This window comes from Corvus cornix, chromosome 12, assembly GCF_000738735.6.
Source record: "Corvus cornix cornix isolate S_Up_H32 chromosome 12, ASM73873v5, whole genome shotgun sequence".
Classification (NCBI taxonomy): domain Eukaryota; kingdom Metazoa; phylum Chordata; class Aves; order Passeriformes; family Corvidae; genus Corvus; species Corvus cornix.
The window spans coordinates 4084244-4107104 of record NC_046342.1 but is presented as its reverse complement, the minus strand read 5'-3'; the positions used below and the strand labels follow the sequence as shown (position 1 = coordinate 4107104).

Sequence of the window (22861 nt, the reverse complement as noted above, 5' to 3'; positions counted from 1 at the left end):
TTAAAATGATTTATACATTTAGAAAACTCAGTCATAAAGTGATTGACATTCAGACCATATGGAGCTAAGTGTTAGAAAGTTACAGATGACTGTTTAACAGAGATTTTGTTTTTCTGAGTCTGAAACAGAATTTTTGATTAAACACCACATTTCGGGGAGAGGGACAAACTAAGAAGTCTTCTTGTTTAATGTTTAAAAACTTCAAATGAGATCTTTTTACTGGTGATTATAGCTGGGTTACAGGGCAGCATGTCTGACCATCCACATTGAGTAAATCAGAGGCTGTTAGACAAGTATATATCAAGATCTGGTTGCTGCTGTAGGAGTCTGTGGTGCAGACACATATTTTACCTGTGTTAATTTTAAATATTATGCCCAAAATGCTAACAATGTGCAGTAGGAGTAGCAGAGACAGTTTCCTCAGCTCCATTATTGTAAACAAGTGAGTAGTGCAGTGCCATTCATGTGTTCCAGGTTTTCAGGTGGCTGAAGAATGGCCGGGCAGTATTTGCGAGGAAAGGGTTTTTAAGCTGTTGCCAGCTCAGTCACTGCTAACACCCATTACCAGCCACAGACACCTTTTCTGAAGTACAGCAACTCTAAAGAGAGCTTTGTGTGTTGTCCTGGGAATGGCAATGTGCCTTCAGAGCCACAGCTGTGTCAGAGAGGTCGGGTTTTCATTATCTGACTTCACCGTGTCATGAGAGCCCACACGTCAGAATTGCTGTTATCACTTGAGGTGATAAATGAAGCTTGTAGAAAGATGCTGTGTTAACCTTGATGCAAGAAGTGTTGGACAAATTATTATATGTAATGTTACAAGTTCACTTAGATTATCACAGTGATTTTTCTGGCCTTGGCATTTTTTGCTCTATTTAAAAACTGCCTCAGTAATAGGAAGTCAATCACTGAGCAGATTTGTACCTCAGAATTCTCCTTCCTGTGCTCCAAGAAGGATCCATCCAACAACCAATATATGATATTATATATATTATATACAATATATAATACATTCCCTTAAAGCAGCTGAATAAAATGAAAATTTGTACAAACAGGGCACTCTAAGGAAGGAGCACAATGAATCTCTGTGTGGGTCAGACTGCTGAGTACAAGCCATACTCTTGGCTTATTCCACAGATGATTTGTAGTCAGCCCAGCTGGATGCAAATATGTGTCATGGAGCTGCAAATCAAAGCTGGCCAGACATGATGCTGTTCACTTCGCCCTTGACTGTTTTTGGCTGAGGTGTAGGTTCAGATGGACCTCTGGGTTTGAAAAGTTTAAGAGTGAAAAGCTGTGGTGGGTTGAGCCCAGGTGAACACCAGAGGCCCTCCAAGCTGCTCTGTCACTCCCCTCCTCAGCAGGATGGGGCTGGGGGCAGAAATAAGATGGAAGGAAATTAATGGGTGAAGATAAAGGCAGTCTGATAAAGCAAAGGCCATGTGCAGAAGCAAAGGAAAGCAAAAGATTCATTCTCTCTACTTTCAGTCAGCCATCAATGTCCAGCCACTTCCCAGGAAGCCAGGCTGTATAGAGCCAAACCTCATAGTGACAAATGTCCCCCTCTCCTCCTTCCCCTTGTGTTGCTGAGCAGATGTCATGTGCTGCGGGACATCCCTCTGGCCAGTGTGGATCAGCTCTCCTGGCTGTGTCCCCTCCCAGCCCTGCCCCCCCAGGCTCCTGGAGAGGGGGATGTTGCAGAGGTAGTCCTGGTGCTGTGCCAGCCCTGCTCACATCCCTGGGCTGTTCTCAGCATCTCCCTGCACAGCCCAGCACGTGGGGCTGGGGGAAAACCAGCTGCAGCTCCTCCAGAGCCAGGGCAGGAGTGTCAGCCTGCAGCCAGGAGCTGAAAGTGGCCTGGGTGTGTGTTCTCAGAGGGGTGATGAACACAGCAGGCAGGATGTGGCTGCCCATCCATCCCTGATGTTTGAAATTTCCTTCTCTTTAGGTCGCATGCTGCTCAATGACTCCAAGAAAGGGCCCCCCCATTTACACTATCGCCGCCCCTACGGCTGTGCAGTGCTCAGCATCATGGACGTGCTCCAGTCCATCTCGGAAATCAAGGAAGAGAAGGACTTTGTTCTCAAAGTTTACACGTGAGTAACTCCTAGAAGGAAGTTTTTTGCTTCTTTATTATTCCAGCAGCTCATAGAAACTAATGAATATTATCCACAGATGTTTTAGGTGTGTGAAATGCTTCAGAGGTTATTGAATATTGCCCAAATCTGTGTGACTTGCAAAGCTGCTCTTTTATTTGTGTGAATTATTTAAAATCTGCTGAGCTCAAACCCAGAGGAATGTACTGTATTTCATCTGATGAAGGGAATAATAACTCATCTGCTCTTTCTTACCACTCATGGTAACCAACAAAAGAAGTAGAGAACAACTAATTCAACAGTGTGTGACCAAAATTCTCAAAACAAATCAACATTTTTTGAGCAGGAATCTGTCTTCAGTTATTTGTGATTTTGAACTTCAAACTAACAAATTCTTATTATGAAATGTGGTCTCACAGTTGTAATAAAGAGGCCACAGACAAACTGTCTGGAGACTGCAGGGAATATTTAAATCCCTTGTCAGTGAGGATAAATAGTGGCAAGATCTGTTTTGCAGATGGACTGAGACACAGCTGACACTGCTTTGTGGTCTGTGGCCACTGTTGAGAGTAATAAGATAATTTGGTGGGTTACAGAACTTTGTTATTCTTTGAGAAGTGCATTCAGCAGCAGAAAATGTGACCTTCAAGGGAAGCTATGTGAAAAAATGTCTTTTACTGTTCACTGAAGATTCTTGGATGTCTCTTCATACATTAGAAATCTTTTAAGCCCAAACAAAAGTCTCTCAGAGTCAGCTCTTTCATTCTTCCTTTGCCAAAAGTTATGAAAATTGTAGCAAAAATGTCAAATTATAGGGAAGAAAATGGTCATCTTTCTTCTTTCTGTCAGTAGAATCTGGCTAATCTTGGCCTTTTGTCACATTCAGTTTCAGCTTATCTCAGACCAGTGGGTTTTAGTTATATAGTTCTATTGGCTTTGTAGATATGGTGTTAATGTATTGCAACTGCAACATTTTGAATGTTTACAGGAATGGAACATTCTGATTATCATATTTCTGTTTTGTTGCCCATTTAATGCCTCTTTAGCTTCTGAAAAATAGAACAGAAAAAACTTGTTGAAACACTGGACTTTGTCAGTGACAAGTGGAGTCACGCAGCCTGTTAGAGCAACCCAAAGCCTTGGTACAAAGCTGAAATAAAAATAACAGGATACAGAGCTTCCCTTTTCTTCCTGCTAATCTGCAGTGTTTTGTTTACATGGATTCCCTTCATAGCACCCAGGTTTTGTCCAAATTCCTCAGCAGATTTGCACCAGTCACTCCTCACGTGGGCAGGGAGAGCCCCTGGCTGAATTCAGCTCTGTAATCAGATGCTTGTAATTCTTTATACTATTATCACTCTCTTGGGCTGTTATAAGGCTTGTACATTATTCTTTCATGTTGCTGCTGTTTGGAGTGTTCTGTGTAAACCTGCAGCAGAAATATTCAGGAGGGAACATGGATATATCTGAAGGGCACCAGCTTATCCCCTTTGCAGCTTTGATAGCTGTTGGTCTTTTATGACAGAGTTTTCACAGGTTTCTCTCTTGCATCTTCTCTTTGCACATTCCTTTAGCTAACCTGCCTTTTCTTGTTCCTAGGCTACAATTGAAATGACAGGGTTTTGTCCTTTGTAAGTTTAAAATTGAATATGAGTGCTTAAACAGCCCTGAACTGATTTTCTTACCTGCTGCTCTCATTTGGATTACTGTTAAAATGGCCATCTCCAAAACATCATAAAGATGAAATAAGGAGAGAGGTGTATTTGTATTTTTCACAGAGCAGTAAAAAGCATTCCTTTTATACACTCTGTGGCTAAAGCTTACAGCTGCCACAAATGAGGCAGCCAGAAAAGCCTTTTCACAGGGAGAAGCTGAAAAAAATTTGAGAGACTGAAAACCTAACAAAAGCTGAAACAAATACATGGTCTGTCAAGGGAGACTTCTGCTGAATCCACAAGAGAATGCTTATGGGAGGGGGAAAAAAATCAATTTACTTCACCAGTCTTCTTCAGCTTGCCTTATTATTGTTAAAGATTTATGTCTGAAAAAATTTTTTTCTCACAATTGAGATTTTCCTCTTTGTTAATCCCACAGTCATGTTAAAATCTCCCTAAGAGGATATAGTACCATAGCTGTAGTTATAAGCTCATTATGTAAAAGCATAAAGGTTTGCTTTTATAATTCTTTTTAATATATATGTAAAATAATTTAAAAGTGAGATGGAAATTAAATTCTCAGTCCCTTTTTTCTGAAATCACTTGATTTAATATTTTGTATTAATTTTATCTTTAGTGAAATTTTTTGCTCATTAAACATGTTATTCTTTGTGTCCGTCTTACCATTCTCCTGAAAACTTCATGCATTTCTCTTCCATATTTGCTTTTTTCTGTTTCTTTTTTTTTGTACTGTTTTCTTTCAATCCTTTTTTTCCTCTTTCTCCAGCCCTAAATCTTAAAATGCTTACCTGTTAATGCCTGAATGCCTTTCCCTTTTGCTATTCCATTGTTGCTATTTGCCCAGCTGGACAAGAGCTCACATCCCATTGCTGTCCCCAGCTGCTGACTCCGGGGGCTGCTGTGGGGTGGAAAACATTCCAAATGTGCATTTGCTGCACAACCAGCCAGCCTCAAAGGTGATGGATGGCTCAGGAGAAAATTGTTATTTAAAGGAGAAATAGATTCCTTTATATACGTATTTGGACAAGTAAAATGTGAGCACAGTAAGACACATTCCAAGCAAATGTTTCCAGGCCAGCCTGTCAAAGTTGGGAGAAGATCCTCCTTCCTGGTGCTCAGGAAATGCAAAGTGCAGCTTCCACTGGCACTTGGTACAAAACTGGCTTTAAGCTGCCTTTACAGCTGATTTTGGGATAACTTTGTTCCAGGTTAATTGGCAGGCATAAGTTGTTGGAGGCTGAAATCTATTTTAACTTGTACTCCAGAGGCTTGTACAGCAACTAAAAATCACCACAGTTTAGACATTTGTTTGTGTCTGTGAGGATGGAGGATGGTATAGAATCTCTGCTTTAGGTTCTCTCTCTACTTTTAGGAGAATCTTATTTGGAGTAGGATAAATTACTTTTAATGTGTTGACAATGTGAAGATAATTTTTATTTTTTCTTGATGAGTAAGCTAAACCAGCACAGAACACCACAATTACTGGCAGGGGGTTTGTACTGTCCATTAGTGCCTTAGCTCTGTTGTGTTTTGGTTTTGAGGGATTGTTTTGGAGAGCACAAATACAGTCAATTTACCATCCTGGGAAGTTGTGCAAGGTCATTTGTGTGCTGATCTGCCTTGTGTGACTGTGTGGGTAACTGGTGTCTCCTCCCAGAAGGGGTATAGTACTTACAGGAGGTGGGCAGTAGAGCAAGTGAGATGTTTAAGGACACAGACGTTTTCTATTTCATTTGGTCCAAGTTGTCTCTGTTCCTTTTGCTGTTCTAAGAACATTTGGGGGAGTCAGTAATTGTGCCATCGCAGGCTTTGGGGCTTACCTCATTAATCTTGGCAGCACATGGTTTTGCAATACTGAAGCTGCAGGAAATTACCAGCTACTACTTGTAGAGAGCCTGAATTCCTTCTGCCATGCTGTTCTTCAGTTACATAAGGCAGCAAACCAAAACATCCCCACTGTCTTCACAGGAGCTGGTGTGTTTCTAACCCTGGTTGTGCTGGCATGTTGTGCTCTTGGGGGGAAGCAAAAAAGGGAAAAAATGGTAATATCCTTGGAGAAGTTTTACAAAGTGACTTATTTCTTAAAACTCCCAGGAGCTGAAAGCTTAGAGTATTAGCTTTTTATTTTAACCTTTAAGAGTCAATAGGACAGAGGTTTAATTAAATTGTTTAATTCAATTGCTTTTCAGGAGAAATGAGATTCACAATTGCTGCTGAGTTAAAAATTGCTGACTTCATGGGGAATCATTGAATCTTGCTGTTGTGATTTAAATAAAGCACAGTTGAATTTAAAATGCAGTTAGACTTGATCAACACACTGCTTTTCCTTTCTTTTTTAACCAATAGCACTGTTTGTAGTAAAGGTGCTGTTTTTTTCACGAGAGAAGATTATATGGCTCATCTTTCATGTAAAAGCTGGATAAAGAGGGTCACTTCAGTTGTTTGCCTTTCTCTCCCCAGTCTGAGGTCTCTCCCATCCTATGGGACAGTAGCCTGTGGACTCAGAACGTGGAGCTGGTTTCCTTGGCTCCTGTCCCAGTGGCACTGCAATTCCTGCATGTTGTGCTTTGGATCCTGGACAGAAATGTAGCACTCATTTTCTACATGCACAGAATTCAGACAGAGTGTCCAGAGCTTTCTTCATTCTGTCATAATCTGAAAAGTGGAAAGATGGCTTTGGTGACAGAAGAGTCACCACCAGCTCCAAAGTGTCCATTGAAAGGACATAACTATTAGGAAATATTTTGTTCCCTTCCACTTTAAAAATAAGTTACATGGGATTTCTCTCATTCATCCAAACCCTGTACAAGCTTTCGTATTATCTCTACAGCAAAGTTGACTCTCGTGTTCCAAGACGAGAAAGCATTTAACTTGAATTAGTGTTCTTCTATTTTAGGTGTAACAATGAAAACGAATGGTGCCAGATCCATGAAAATATCATCCGCAAGTCCAGCACCAAATACACAGCCCCCAGCTCCAACTATGGTAAATATTTCCTTGTGCTTGTTTGTCAGAACAACAGCTGAACATCTCCTTTAGGAAACTGCTGATTATTTGTAGCAGAGAAATTCACTGAGATGTGAGGTTTTCGTTTCGTAGCTAATGACAGATAAATAGGGAAAATAAATCCTGTCTTATCTGTTTACCTCATGTAATGATGTCTGTAGTTGCTAATTCAGAGATATCACTGCTCTCCTACTCCAAATGAAGCAGCTGATAGGATACAGTTCAGCTTCATTACAGCCAGTTCTGCATTCATTACCAAGTGTCTGAATCATGGTGATGTCCAAATACTGAATTTGTCTTAATTTCACTTATTTGCATATTGAGATGCTGTAGTGGAATATGCAGTGCACACTCCCATAGAAGAGATTAAGCACAACAATAAGAAAATGAAACATTTTGCAGGTTTGGAATTCTACTGTGTATAAAGCTGGTTTCATTCCATGCTGCTCCTCCTGTTAAAGTTATTCACTAGTCATCATTAAAAGATCTTCCTAAATTGTTTACAACTTTGAAAACTTGGGCAACATGTCTGAACTTCCAAATCTGCTCCAGTCCTTTGACCCTGGAATTTTTAAAATTTATTTTCATTCGTTTGTTTTTAATAGCAGACAAGGATATAAAATGAACAAGTTTTCCTGTAAGTGACAAAAATAGTCAAGACTGATTCCTAATGAACATGTGTCTCTTGTGTGCTGTGAAACCTTCTGGACACACGGACACCCTTGTACATGGTATTCAAAGAGTTTGAATTTTTTCCATGGTTTCAAAGCCTGTGTTTTCCCTGCAGTGCTCTCCTGCCTACTCAGCTGGGCAGTTGCAAGTCCATGTTTTGGCAGCTTTTGAGTATATACATGCTGACTGTCCAGCTGGCTGGTTTGCCTCCCTTTTTCTTCATTTTAAGGCTTTTTGCTCAATTTTTTCATCCCAACTGCCAGTATTCATTAAATTTATACAATCCTCATGTAATCTGGATATCCGCTTATTTGCCAAATTCGGCTGAAGCCAAACAACAGGCTTGAAAATTATTTCAAGGGGAGAAGGCAGGAAGTGGGTAGGAGGTACATGATACTCCTGGTTTCGTTCCCCTGGTAACTAATGGTGACTAAATATTGGTCACAAAGCCCAGATATTGAGCTTAGGAAAGAGTAGGACTTTGGATGGCTCGTGCAAAACTGTTCATCCAAGGCAGGGTTTGGTTTGGTGTGTGCTGTTCTGGGCAGTGGACAGAGAGGACATAAGGAACTCTTGACCAAGTGACACTGAAGGGGATAAAGAATGTGGAAAATTGCTCTGTGCAGGTAATTCTCATGGATACTTGGAGCTGGTAGTGTGTGCTCCACAGGTGAGACTGGGCTTGAATGCCTGAGCTCAATGCTGCCATTTTTTGGTACGGTAATGCTGGACTTCGTAATTTTACCAATGCACTCTCCTATGTTGTAAATTAAAAGCAACTAGAGAAAACAGCTGGACTGAGATTAAGTGTGTAATTATTCCTAGTCCAGCTGTTCAGATGATACACCGAACAACAGAGGTGGTTGCTGAAGTCAGTTTGGCCAGTTGGCACTCCTGAAACATCTTGAGGAACTCCTGGGAATTTCATTAAAATCAACATCCTTCCATGAAGCAGTTAAAGAAATGAGTGGAACAGATACACTTTGAGATTTAAGTTTTTCCATGGTATTAAGCAGGATTAAAGGCACTTGAGAGATGTTCCAGAGCTTTCTGTGGTTGATGGTCCCTCAGACAGAGGTGGCATTGCTCATACATGTGTTGTAACCTGCTGCATGTGAGGAACAGAAGTAATGGAAGTACTTTCTGTAGCCTGAGACATGTCTGCAAAATTAAATATTCTGATTGTTAAGACTTGTATCGTAATATAATTTTGTGCTCTTAACTGATCCCTTATAACAGTTTTGTTTCTTCCATTTTAATTTTCAAGTACTCCAAGGGAGAAAAGAGCTGTGTTTATATATTGTATTAAATTAACTGTGGAGCAATACATTAGTTTACCTGCACACTTTGTACACACAGAATCTGATTTTTAGGGCAGAAACAATGAACTTCTTTGGTTTTTTTCCAGGACTTATAATATCTCTTCAGCTTCTTCGTGGTGACATGGAGCAGATCCGAAGGGAGAACCCCATGATCTTTAACAGAGGCGTTTCTGTCACCAGGAAGTTGGGATTTCCTGATGTTATAATGCCAGGTAAACACAGCAGCTCCAAGCTGAAAATACTGGTCATTCTGTCTTGTACTCTACCACTCAAGTGCAGCTGGGATGGGGACTTTACTTGAGTGAGACTCGTAACAGGGTTGTCTTATTTATCAGTGAATGCCAGATTTCGGTAGGCAAATGCTAAAACATGGTCAGCAACAGACATTCTAGTGATAGAAGGTGTTAAAATCACATGGATAGAAGGGGATCTGGAAAGATTGTTCTGATAGTCTCCACAACCCCTGCCAGTTAATATCCCTCTTGTACACTCAGCATAGAGATTTTTAAATGCATGAAATTCCTTCTTCCCAGCAATCCAAATCCTGGAAGAAAAGAGCTTATACTTTGCAACCTTGATGTTTCTGAGTGCATGTGATCCTTTTGTAATGAGAAGTAGAGAAGGTGAAGATCTGGTCAGATTTTCCCTCTGGCCTCATGGAGCAGCTGGTCTGTGCAATGTCTCGGCTGCAGCACTGCTGTGCTTCCTCTGCTCCTCACCTCTGGAGCAGCAGCTGGAGATGCTTCTTGGCTTGGCAGATCCAGCACGGCCAAGAATTCACTTAGAGAAGAACCCAGAATGTGGCCAGTCATGCAACCCCATAAAACCTGATGTTACACTGCCTTGAGTTCTGCAGTGTGGTGAGAAATGGGTTTGCTAATTAGTAGCATTTCAACTATTACTTCATTGCTATGATAAGCAAGCCCAAGGATGACTTTACAGACATGGGAAATTTGGTGAAAGCATAATGGGAAAAGCGTCAGATTTTGTTACTCAAAAGGCTGCAGTGAGACATCAGTACCAGAAGTTGTTGTAGCCTTGTTATGGAAGCTCTTCAGAAACGACAATAAAATAGGGAGTAGGTGGGAAGCATTTCTAGAAACTAAAGTCAAAGGATTTTGAACAACATGTGTTTATTTACTAATGAACTTGAAAATGGTGGTAACAGAGCAGCAGAGGATGTGGGCTATAAAGCCAATTACAAATGTTGGTTCTTAGTGACCTTATAGCAGTTCCAGGCATAACCCAAAGCAATCAAAGAGGGAAAAGATGAATTATTGCAGATTGATGTACAAACACAGCAGCTGCAAGGTGATCTGCTGTAATTGAGATCACAGCTGGATGTGTCACATTTACACACCTGTGTAAGGGAATTAATTCTCCTGCAAGAACTGCTTGATCCTCCATTTCTGTGGATAGAGCTGTGCCTCAGGTGCTTCAGGCCACTGAAGCTGAAGAACAGCTTCGTGTCCTCAGTGTTCCCCTGAGGAACTTTGTTTTCCAGGCCCTGGCCCTCTCTGCAAAGTGCACAGTGTGTTCCTGAATTTGCTGCTCGGGCAAGGCTTTGGGCTAGGGCTTGAGCAAACAGATCAGCAGTGTTCATACAAAACGTACTCCTGCCCTAAGCTTTTAAAATTCTCTGTTCGTTACAGCTAATTCAAATTTCCAGATTTTCTTTGTGAGAACCACAGTTCTTGGAGAAAACACTGGGGTTTTAAGATGATAGACTGTTTGGAATTGGACTCATATACATATACACACACACACACACATATATATATCTGCTCAAAATGCTGATTGATAGAAACAAATGTGTGAAAATATCACCATTCTGCTGTTAAATGCTTCCTGCCTCTCTAGAGGATCTGAGCACAGAACTTCTCCTTGATTCCAGGTGTGCTACAAGAGGTTTTCATATAGAGAGTTTAGATACAAAGCTTTAGGCATTATGAGAATAATGCTTCTATTGTGAGGGAAGGCAGTTTGTACCTGTCTGTAAACACCAGGTAAGAAAAGAAAAGCAGTTGAGGAAGTGTGAAGGAACTTTCATTGTAATTATAAATGAGGACGTTGCCAGAGTAGAGAGGAGCTGTGAAGAGAGGAATAGTCATGAATGGGGCTCTAAACAAAGGCTTTCACTGTCGTGGGCATTCTCCAGAATAATGAAATCTCTGGAAGATGAGGAGATTGAAATGTAGTGGAACTCCACTGGTGCAGCGAACAGTGTTCACTCTAATTACTAATCAGGGTTTTTTTGGAAATCAGAGTATGTTTGACATACTCAAGTGATAGCAGATATTTGCCTGTTGTTGTGTACAACAACAGATCCAACTGGGGTTGGAGTTTGCCTGACATCCAGGATAAAACATTTGGGTTGTGTGACCTTTCCAGGTGGATTAGCCCAGCTACATGAACAGGGAATATCTGTCAATTGACTTGGTGCTTATGTTGCTACAGCCAGGATCAAACATTCTTGCTTAGCTTTATGAGTATTGTCTAAAGTTGAAAAATAATTCACTGGGGACACACATGACAAAAAAAAGAAACAAAAAACCCCCAACCAAAGACTGAAGCCTGTCATGCACATTAGCAGTTCTCAACCATGTCTGCTGCTTTAATAGTCTTTGTCAAACTACCTCTTCCTTGCTTTGCTTCAGAACTGTTTGTCATTAAACACAGGGTTTCTTCTTCCAGAAAACCACATAGGAAGTTCAGGACTTGTATTTTGCAAGTGGATACAGATTTTTCAAGGCAGTGTGGTTTAAAAATGGTTTTTATGAATAAATTAATAAAGGCTACATCAGCTGGTACTGTTAAAATAAGCAGTGATCATTCTGCTGAACCAAGAAGTCTGTTTGTTGAAAAGTAAATAGCTCCAGCATTTCAACTTAATTTTTTTGGTCATAGGTTTGAATGTTTTTTTTTTTTAAACAGGAAATCCTTTCACATGTATGCATCTTAACTATTAAAATTCTGTAGCTGTGTCTCATTACAGTTTTCCTACCCCGTTTTGTTTTCTAAACTGTAGCATTAGCTCCCTGTATCAAGCCCTCTTTCTCTGTCCCTCAGATATGAGCAACATCAGTGGTAGCTGGTCATCATTAAGAAACAAAGTGAAACTGGTCTTCAGGGGCTTGTACCTTGCATGGTTATGGAGAACAAACTTAATATTCTACAAAACAATGCTTCCTGCCTTTTGTGAAGATAAAATGTTCTTTGTTTCCTACTGTGTTGTGATCCTGACAAGAGCATCATAAAGACTTCAGTTATCTTTTTTTGGCAAAATCAGAAGGGATTCAGTCAAACCAGCCTCCTAAAGAAGTTATAGTGGAGTTTTGTTCATTTGTGGTTTGCTGGTTTGTTTTTTTTTCTTTTATTCCTTTTCTAAATTGCTCCTGAGTTTAAGGCCATGCATCTGATCCTGCCAATTTTACCTTTCCCAGAGCTGGGAGCAGTGAGGCCTGTGCTGCTCCTTGGGGATTGCAGCTGGGCTTTGTGCAGGACTTGCTGGGCAGAAATCTGTTGCATAGGCTTGGCGTTTGTCAGTCCCCCAAGGACATCCCTCCCCTTCCCCATGTGCTGATAAGTATTCTGTCTTTTCCTTTGATCCTCTGATGAAAAGTGCATGCTTCATCTCCGACTTGTGAGTGATGTTTCTTTCTCTTTTTTCTCTCTCCTTGTCTTAATTTCCTGGCTTCTCTCCTGTTCCTTTCCCTTTATTCTCTCCCCTTTGTTTCTGATGCAGAGATGAAGATTGTTGGGTGTAAGTTTCTGCTTTTCTGTGTAATGTCTGCTTTTTGCTTGCTTTTTTCCCATTTTCATATCTTCCATGGAATGTTGGGATTGGTAAAGACAGTGAATCATAACATCACAGGGAAACTTTGGTAACAGGGAGGTGGAGACTTTGTTTATCTTCATACCACAGGGTTTCAGGCAAATTTAGTAACTGTGACAGGTCAATCAGTGAGAAACAGGAGAGAAACATCTCAGCATCTGTTCAGTCAGTGAGCACAAAGTCATGGCAAAAATACATTAAGGAAAGAACGTGGTAAAATCCATCAGCCATTCTCAGAATGTTCATGGCAAGAGTGTTAACGAGACCAAAAGACATAATTATGTCATAATTATCACCGAAAAGTGTCTACAGGGAGAATAAAAGTATTATTGTCATAAATAAACTTGTGGAAATGGAAAGTTAGAGGAGAGAAAAAGCATTAAAAAACAACTTCCTACTACCGAAAGGCAACTATTCCAGGGAAATCACTGCATTTAAAAAGGGCATTGTATAAATTCTTTTCTATACATAGAAGCCAAACAATGGGTAGCAAATAACATAATAAGTATTGCTTGTCCCTTTTCTTTGAAATAATTGTGTTCTCCTCAGTGAAAGCTGGAGAAGCACACGGAGTTAAACTTGCATAATGTTCTCTTTAGAGAAAAAAAAAAAGCTAATTTAATTTGCCATACAGGCAGCAGATAAAAGCTTTGTTTCCCCTTGCTGCTGTAATATTGCTCACAGTGATGTTAATAGTTGCTCACTGTAACTATTTCAAGAATTAGGCCTTAAAAAAAGCCTGCTGCCTGGCTGGTGAGGGGACAGAGAAGTGAGCTGCTGAAATGGGTGGAATGTGATCCCCAGAGTGGGGCACAGTGCCAGGAATGCAGTGGGAATATAGAGGGGCTTCACAGGGCTGTCAGAGGGGATGTCACTGTTAAAGCCAGGGACAATGACACAGTGGGAGGATTCGATTGGGAACAAGTCCCGAGGGGCAGCCAGGAAGCAGGACAGGGGTGCTGGAGACCCTTCCCCCTGAGCCAAGGCCAGTTTGTTCATGTCCCCTTGGTTTGGAAGAGCGATGTGATGAGCACAAAGCTGCTTCTCTCAGCCTCAGCTGTGCTGAAGTCCCTGCCCTTCCCAGGGAGCTGTGTGTTTGCACGGGGAGGCAGCTGCAGCTCCAGGTGAGGGTGGAGTTTTGCTGTTTGAGATCAGGGTCTCATCACTGGGCCCCCCTCCAAAGCAGCAGCTTCCAGGGAAGAGCCATCCAGAGAGGGAATGTCTGGGATAATGTGAGTCTCAGCCAGGAAACAGAGCAGTTCCCCTGCAAAGAGCTTGGACGAGTACAGCCAGAACCTGTGATAACACTGCACGTGAATAGAAATCCTCTACATTTTATACTTTGCTTCAAAGCCTTTCTGTGCTGGCCCAAGTTCTCAGTTTGAGCTGCTGTAACTTGGCTCAGGTCAGGGGGTGGTGCTGATTGGCTCTGGTTGTTCATTGATAGATGGGACATAAATGCACGGGTTTGGGTTTTCTTCAGAAGCCATTGTGAAGATGCTCTGATTATCTTTCTTGCCCATTCACTCTTCTGTGAAATGCCACTATTTTTGAAGAGATGCCAAACCCAGGGGTGTTAGAGAGTCCAGCAGACAGTGCATCACAGTGTGGGGCCCTAAGTGAATAGGACCAGCTCAGCAATTTGTTAAGCATAGACACTAATATTTAGATTTTTTTTTTCCCTTGGCTGCCTAAATTGTAAGACTAAACTTTCATCTTAAAAACTCCAATATTCTCTGGATAAAGAGCTATTTTACTAAGTTAGTTGAAACTGCACCTACATGTGCAGACTGCTGGGAGCTGCCACTTTGCTCCAGCTTACAACAGGGATATATTACATGTCCACAGAGTCCCAAAACATTGACAGCTCAGGAAAAAAAAGTTGTTAGAATTGAGTTATCAGAAATTTGTGTCTTTCTCCTGTAGAAACTTCTGTGAATTATGTCCCCTTTTTTGATACAGTATTCTCCTGCACAAAACAGGGACTGTTCCTGTCCTCGGAGTCCAAAATATTTAGGATCCCTGAATAAAAAGTGTTTGATTGCATGCAGAGAGTTCCTGTAAATTGTTACTACTTTGCAGTACAAGTAACTGGTCAGTCTTCCAGTGGAAATTCTACACACCCTGTCAGGATAAACTCCCATTTCTTCTGCTGCAGACCAGACAAGGAGTGGCTGTTGGGCTGCTTCAGGTTGTTAAGTCTGGAAAATATAAATAACTATTTGGAAGTCTTCCAGTACATTCCTTTATACTGCAAATGCAAAATCAATATTTGGCTCATGTAGCCTTCACCACCACTCCTTTTTGCCCCCATTACTATTAAAATAGTTTCAGGTGGTATGAGAAAGGATTTCCTTTCAATACAAGTGAACCTCCCCAAGCTATACTTGATTTATAATTTAAACAACTGTACATTGGACATTAGGCTTTGTAAATAGGTTAGAACTGACAAACAAAACAAAACCCCAATAAAGGTGAAGGGAGTTGATAAAGGAAGAGCGCCATAACACATCAGAAAATGATTTCTTTTATATTATTGTGGAAAATACTGTCTTTCAAGGCATTTGATACAGAATTAATGTCAGTAACCATGTATATAAAAAGTGCATGGATAATGCTATAAAGAAGTTTACTTTTGTTTTTAACTGGAAAACGATTGTAGAGAGATGGGCTTTGAAACAAATACCATTCTGTAACCTCTTGTGGAGTGTTCAGTTCATCCCTGACAGCCATCCAGCACAGAGACCTCAGCTTAAAGTGACATCAGCAGGCTTTGCTCTATAAATACCCATGGCCCACTGGCCTTGTAGCACTTTTTATTCCTGTTCTGATGGGAGGCCATGTTTTTTGGCCCAGTTTTTTGCTCTGTGCTGCTGTTTGGGAAGGCCTGAGGCCTCTGTGGTCCAAGCTGAGGTACCAGCCTGGTTTTGCCCCAAAATGCAGGATTTGCTGTCACAAGCACAGGGCTGTTTGTGCAGTCATTTGCATGAACGGTCTGATGCCTTAAACAAGTTCATTTTTTCTCTCTTTCTGATGGAATCAATGTGGGCAAAGCCTTGTGTGCCCAGATTCCTGCCTTGGCACGTCACTGTCAGTGCAGGCTGGAGCTGACCAGGCCACTCCTGGTCCTGCTGATGCTCCTGTGGTGGAGCCACTGCCAGCTGCCCCTGCCTGGGGCTGAGTGTTCCTCTGGCCCTGCACACTCAGAGCAGAGATTGCAATAAACTGCTCTGTGCTCAAGCATTTGCACTGGGTTCTCTGCAGCCCACTGGGGTATCAGAGCTCAAATCCCTCAAAACCACAAGCAAATGGAGGAAAAAAAAAAGGCTTATGAGGCCTCAGGTCAAGTGATATGTTGGGAAAAGGAGATTGCTCATTTTAGGAAGGTGATTGTCACCAAAATAATCACCATACCTGATGGTTAGATGCTTTTTGTCTTTGTCAGATTTACTTCCTATTTTTACTGTATGTAGTGACTTTTTCTATTTTTTTAAGATCCCACAGACTGTTTTTACAAGAGAAGATGCACTGTTATACTTCACTGTAATACTTTTTCCCATCTTTTCCCTTAATTTTTGTGCAAATCCACTGGTTTTAAGATCCTTCTACGCCCCACCCCAAAGGCATTTTTTTTTAATTAGTGGAGTAATATCCCTCCTGTTAAGCTTAATAGAAGATAAGATGCTATATATAATCAAATGCTGCCTTTAATTTAGGCTGGAAAATGATTTGCTATCTGACATTAGACTTTGTGTAGCCAGGCTGCCTTCCAGAAAAGAGGTCATAAACAGGGAGCTCCAAAATGCTAATTATAGTGAATACTATTAATTTCTGTTAAGATCTACAGCATACAAATTGAAACTTTTTTCCTAATGGTGCAAACCACTGAGAAAAAGGGATGGAGTCTGTTAAGCAGGAGGATTTTCAAAACAAAAGGCCTAACTTAAACCATATTTTGCGATGAGTTTTTTATTTCCTTGCTGTCCCTATAATCAGGATAGAGGTAACTCAGCTTGGTTTGGAACCCCAAGATAATTTTCTCTTATTGTGGCCCGTGGATTGTTGCATTTGATGGCTGTGCTTTGATGAGCAAAACCAGATCGAATATCCGGGGTCTTTCACCAGGCTCTTGCTGTCATCTTTTCTCTTTAATGACCCCTGGCAGCTCAGCCTCTGGCTGGGAGGCGTTCCCAGCACTGAACCTGCAGGAGAGGGAGGCTCATGGCAAAAGCAGCACATTCTGCACACAGATTCCCATTCACATGACTGGCAGCCACAGAGCTGGATTTTCCATGCTGAAAGCGTTGTACTTATCTCCAGAAATAAAACTGAAAGTAAAGGCAGGACTGAAAGCTTCTATTGTTTGTCCCTACAGTTGATTAAGGAACAAGTTCTGTGGGGTTATAGACTTGAGGAAGAATGTGAAGTGCTGCTTTGAGGGGCACAAAAGGATGTCCCTCAATGCCTGAAAGCAAATGCTGCCTTATTTCATTGTGCTTCTGATTAATACACAGATTTAACTGCATCAGCTTCTCCAAGTGGAAGAAGTCAGACATTGAAGGAGTCTCTGCTTTGCTGGATAACCATTCCATTACTTCGTTATTTAGTGTCTTGAGGCTGATTAACAAAATACTTGCCTTGAAAGGGTTTAAATTTTTATTTTAATTTTTGGGGTATTTTTATATATTGCCCTTTAGTACGTTTGCCTTTCTGGCAAGTAGATTAAAAAAAGTGTTAAGTGTGAACCATCATAAAATGGTGATAGTAACTAAATCTTACAGAAAAATAGGTGTTACCTGCTGTCCTTTTGGTGTAGGCATTAGAATTGACCACTTTAGTTTTGAAAGCAGTTTCCCAAATCAGATTCTAAAATAAAACCAAACCAAGTGAGCTACAGTCTGTGAAATTCAGGATAACAAGATGCTGAGACACAAGCATTTCTGTTTCTGAATATAGTCATTTGGTCTGAAAGCTCCTGAAAATGACGTAGTGAGAAGCTGGCAAGTGTCCACACTGCCTGCTTTCATATAGCCATGCATATGGTTACCAGAGGCCAGCCAGAAATCTAGCAAAAACTACATTTATAATTCCTTCTTAATCCAGCTGAACTGAATTGTGACCAGTTTCCCAAAAAGGCTGCTTATATTTTATTGTTATGATAAAAGGAAATTATGAAAATACAGAAAATCCTTGAAGGGCTAACTGAACATAATGTTATACTGATCGTCACAAAAATACTTATTTTTCTTAAAATATATTGGAAATAGGAAGTCTGAAGCTAAGGATGTTTTGTCAGGCTTAGCCTGACACTTCCAGCTCAGCTAGCAAGGCAAAGTATAGGAGTAAGAGGGTTTTTCCCTTCCCCACTTACACAATTAAAGCCAGTATTGATCCTGAGTTCACATTATTAAAGGCATTACTAACAATGGTCTGATTTGATGCACTGATATTAAACTGTTCATCCTTATTAACAATTAACTTGCTGCTTGGAATGATTTGGGCATCAGCCATCGTCTTGCAGAACACAGAAAATGATTTGCAGAATGGAACTGGGACGGCCCCGGTGTCCCTGTGGAGTTTAAGGCTGTGGCTCCGCTCTGTCCCCGCAGGTGACATCCGGAATGACCTGTACCTGACCCTGGAGAAGGGGGACTTCGAAAGGGGTGGCAAAAGTGTGCAGAAGAACATCGAGGTGACCATGTATGTGCTCTATGCCGATGGAGAAATCCTGAAGGTAAGTGCTCCTTTCCCTGAGAGCCCCAGGTGCTGCCTCCAGGGACACATCCTCTTGTTCCAGAGTCTGATGCAAGGGAAGAGCTAAAATCAAACTGGCTCTCTCTCTCTCTTTTTTTTTTTTTTTATTGTGAAGTCTGTAAGCTCTGTATTATGGTCAGTTATAAATTTGTAAGGATTTGGAGCACTTCCCTTATATGTGGATAGAAGACTTGGAGAAATACTCATAAACTGAAGAGCCTGTGTGATTTCCAAATGTGATGTCAGTGGCTAAAGTAAAAGAATTTAGAGTAACTGTAATCAGAACTGAGGAGTATATGGCATATCAAAAATTAAATAATGTGTGTCATACAACATGATGAAATGCAATTCCAAGGGGGACTTCTGAATCTGAGTTGTTGCGTTACAGTACTGAATGTAGTTCTGGAAAATAACTTTGAATAAAATTTCACCCTGGGTTGGCTCCATTCCAGCTGGGGATGGGGATTGTTTATGTTTCCTGTTTTACCTCCTTTGTTCTTTCAGTTTTATTGAAGAGAAGGAGGTGGGTGGGAGGTTGTGAATATAGAGAAGTAAACAGGAAGTATTTCAGCATGAGCACTTATCAGAAATAGCTCCCCCCTACCTTTTCTTTTACCTCCACTGCAATAAAATGGGCTTTGTAACCATTACTGGGGAGAGTCTAAACACCTAAAAGTGTTTGTGTATCAAACACATTGCCACAATCTTCTGGTTTTAATTGAAAGGAGAACTTTTATTAGTACAACTGCTTGTGGTTTCATTAAAAGTAAAGTGTATTTCTTGTAAGGAACTCATTTATGCTCAGAGCTGCTGCAGGAAGATCAGAGTCTTTTTCTGTTCAACTGCCTAAGCTTTTCAAACGGAGTGGCAAATTTTTAATCATCAGCTGGTTTCACAGAGTCTGCTGAGAACCAAGAGAGGTCCCTCAAACTGCAGTATCAGCATCTTCAAATGCTAACGTACATAATGGTGGCCAGTTATACCATAACGGGGCCCAATGATTACATACAAAAGCCAGATAATTTCTAGACATTATCAGTCTTAAGTTCAGTGATCTTGGTTGGAATGGTCATTCACAGAGATGAGGTTGGTTTTTCTTGTCTTTGCCTGTTACTACTATTGTAAAGTACACTAGGGCTTTACACGAAGAGTGGGATGGGCATGGCACAAACACTGTAAAGGGTCAGTCCAATTAGAAAGAAAAATCAGGTGAACAGATTGTCCTGAGAAGTTGTGTCTGCCCCATCCGTGGAAGTGCTCAAGGTCAGGTTGGATGGAACTCTGAGTGACCTGGTCTGGTGGAAGGTGCCCCTGCCCCTGGCAGGGGGTTGGAATAAGATGAACTTTAAAGTCCTTTCCAACCCAAACCATTCTAGGATTTGCCATAAAGGAGAGACTTTATTCATAAAGGATCTTTGTGGTGTTTTTAAATTTAAGCCACATACTTAAAAGAAACACTCTATCCCAGCTTTTATGGTATTGCTCCTCTGTATGGTTGCAGCCAAAGCAGCAAAGACACTTGGTTTGTGTCAAGGAGATCTTTGGTTCCTGGTGTTTCATGATGCCTGTGAATGTGGGCAGAACACTGAGAGTTCAGCTATAGACCCTGGAGCACTGCTGTTCCTGGGTGGAATACCCCTCCACTATTCCTGCCCCATGGCCTTTCTGCAGCAGAGCTGCCAACAGAGACAGTGGGTGCAGAGTTACACAAGACAAGGGGAAATGGCCAGAGTTTTCATCTGGTATTAGAGTAAAATCCCTAAACTTTTCCCAACCAGCAGCACAATCCAAATCTAAATTGTGCCTTTGTGAAGCCTTTAGCAGAACCATGCACAGCATTAATGAGAATTTTCTCAGCTCCTCATTGCTGCTGAGTGGATCTTGATCCAGAAATAGTCCTATTGAAAGAAGTGAAATTACCTCCAGAATGTAGTGCTGTTCAAAATGAAAATGAGAATTTCATTTTCAAAATGGTCTTACTCAATTGTTAGTATCTTTCAATATAGTCTGAACAATTAAAAAAAAAAAATCCCTTGACACATTTCTCACTTCTTTCTTCTTTCTGTTCCAGTAGCAGCAATAACCCATGAATTGCAAGGCACACCTTTAACAATGGATATTTCCTGGTAGTTTTTCTAGTTTAGCTTCCCTTCCCTGCCTCTGCCCTCTAATTCCCCTGCATATTTGGGTCTCAGGGTCACCAGGTGTCTGGAGATTAGTTTGATGTTTGTATTTTGCAGATCACAATTCAGAATTAAAGATTTACCAGTCTGCCCTCCTCAGACTATAGAGGGTAGTATAACTGCATGGGAACTAAGTTAACAACCAGAAAGAGAGACTATTCATTTATTTGAAGTTCATACTGTGAAACTGCATTCAAAGATTGGCCATTTGCCAGGTGGCTTCTTGAGGGGACAAAAAAAGCTCACATTAAAATTTGAATTTTTACTGTACCTTGCAGAGGAAATAGAAATACTGTTTTGTTTTTTCCTAAGAGCCTAGTGCAGAATGAGGTTTTGGAATTGCTGTGTTGAAGCCCAACCAGTTACCCTTGCAACAAAATAGAACTGGGCTCTTAGAGGTGTTCTGGGTTGCAATACTGGCACTGCTCTCTACGAACCTGTTGTTATCTGCAACACTTAATTCTTGTTGCTGTATTAAAAAATGTGGGGTTGTGGCTCATCCCATGTGGTTGCTGAGGATTATTTGAGAGGACTGAGTTGTATGAGTTCAGCCTTCAGTCACTCAGTTTGGATCAGAGCCTTTGCAGTGAGTCTCTGTCCTGGTAGGCTGTCCTTGCACTGAATCCTAGAATTCCAGAGAGCTTTTCTTCCCTTTTGGGCTCCTTCACAAATTCTTTACTTTCTCAAAGGCAGCAAATTATTGACAGAGGTTGAACTAACTGTGACTGGTTAATGGGATATTCTTGACTGGGTAATCAGATGATTACAGATTTAAAAAATCAATATTCTAGTATTTTCTAGGGCTAGAATTTAGAGATGCCTCGGGGAAATGACCAGTGCTTCTCATCATACTGTTCCCTGGAGGGTTTCTACATCAGAATTTATATTATACATTGTGGTCTGGGTCTGCTTAGCTTCTGGTTCTTCCTGGATTCATTATCCTTGGAGATGCTAAAAGTGAAGAATCTCCAAGCTGTCTTTTTTTCTGCTTGGTTTTATGAGATGTTGTATCTTCTGGATCTCTTTCTAAGTGCTGGGTCTAGAGGCTGGGTTAGTGCTGATATATAAAAAACGTGCTTCCTGCTGCATGTCTTCATCACAAAGGAGCTTTTACTGTCCTTATTTCAGGACTTCAATATTTATCCTATTTTCCTTCACTTGTATTCTAAGGATTTTTTTATTTTGTAAACAATACCAGTTCATATTTTTCTTCATCTGTCTTTTGTGAATACATATATTGGACAAGATCTGAGTTTGTTATATCTGAAGGCAGAAACTTAGATCCAATTATGTTTTTAGGTGATGAGTATTATATACAAATTCTTTGCTTACCACTGAGGAAGTAACTTGATCAGAATTTTTTGGGATACTTGGTGAGGCTGGGTGGTTGTAGTTTTGAAAGATGAACATTTGTAAAGAGCTTGGAAAGATCAGTTACCATTTCTCAACTGAGATACTGGAGCAGAAATCTGGTTAAAGGATCTTTTCAGAGAAGGCTAATATTACAAGTGATGGTTCTACTGTGTCCTGTTTTTTGGACTCAATTTTATATATTTGGACTTAGGTGCTTATTGTGTCGACTCAGTGCTTGATGGAAAACTTAGCTTAAATAATAACTTAAGATACTGGGATTCACCTGGTATCACAGGTCTCCTAGTTCACCCTTTGACCCAAAACACAGTCTGAAGATCTCCTAAAGAATTCCACATTTCATTGTGTCTGAATTCCTGCTTCTGACTCTTCTTTTATGTCTACAGAAAGCCACGAATTATATAAAGGTTATCACTGGGTAATAAAATGACTCATGGGTGGTGATGTGATGCCTTTAATGCTGGATTGTTTTCTTTTGTGGCAGGACTGCATCAGCCTGGGCTCCGGGGAGCCGAGCAGGAGCGCCTACCACTCCTTTGTGCTGTACCACAACAACAGCCCTCGCTGGGGGGAGATCATCAAGCTGCCCATCCCCATCGACAGGTTCCGGGGCTCCCACCTGCGCTTCGAGTTCCGCCACTGCTCCAGTGAGTGCCCCCCCTGCCCAGGGCAATTCCAAAAGGCCCCAGCTCCTTCTACTGCCAGTTTAAATCTGGATGAGGCTGTCACTGGGTGGAAAGCAGGAATGAGAGACCAGCCTGAAATACAGTGAAGGGGCATTGCTAAGCAGCCTTTTGCTGAATTTATCACACAGGGCACTAAAAACATGGTGAACGATCAGTGCAGGGCAAAGCACTTTGTAGATGTTTGTCCCTGCTGTTCTTTTGTTGAGTTTTTCTGTAGAATGTTTTCTTTGGAGGATAAACAGTTTAGATTTTGCTGTTTG

At 41.1% G+C, this 22861-nt stretch overlaps 1 protein-coding gene across 12 annotated transcripts in view; it reads left to right on the top strand.

Annotated features, from left to right (window-relative positions):
* Nucleotides 1-22861, top strand: part of DOCK3 (dedicator of cytokinesis 3) — a 185444-nt gene that overhangs the window by 97569 nt on the left and 65014 nt on the right. For all 12 annotated transcript variants that reach the window (XM_039559294.1, XM_039559293.1, XM_039559298.1 and 9 more), the window contains exons 12-16: nucleotides 1949-2096; nucleotides 6669-6757; nucleotides 8859-8984; nucleotides 18217-18341; nucleotides 22400-22562. In XM_039559294.1, coding sequence (XP_039415228.1) covers nucleotides 1949-2096; nucleotides 6669-6757; nucleotides 8859-8984; nucleotides 18217-18341; nucleotides 22400-22562 — 651 coding nt within the window. The remainder of the gene's footprint in view (nucleotides 1-1948; nucleotides 2097-6668; nucleotides 6758-8858; nucleotides 8985-18216; nucleotides 18342-22399; nucleotides 22563-22861) is intronic.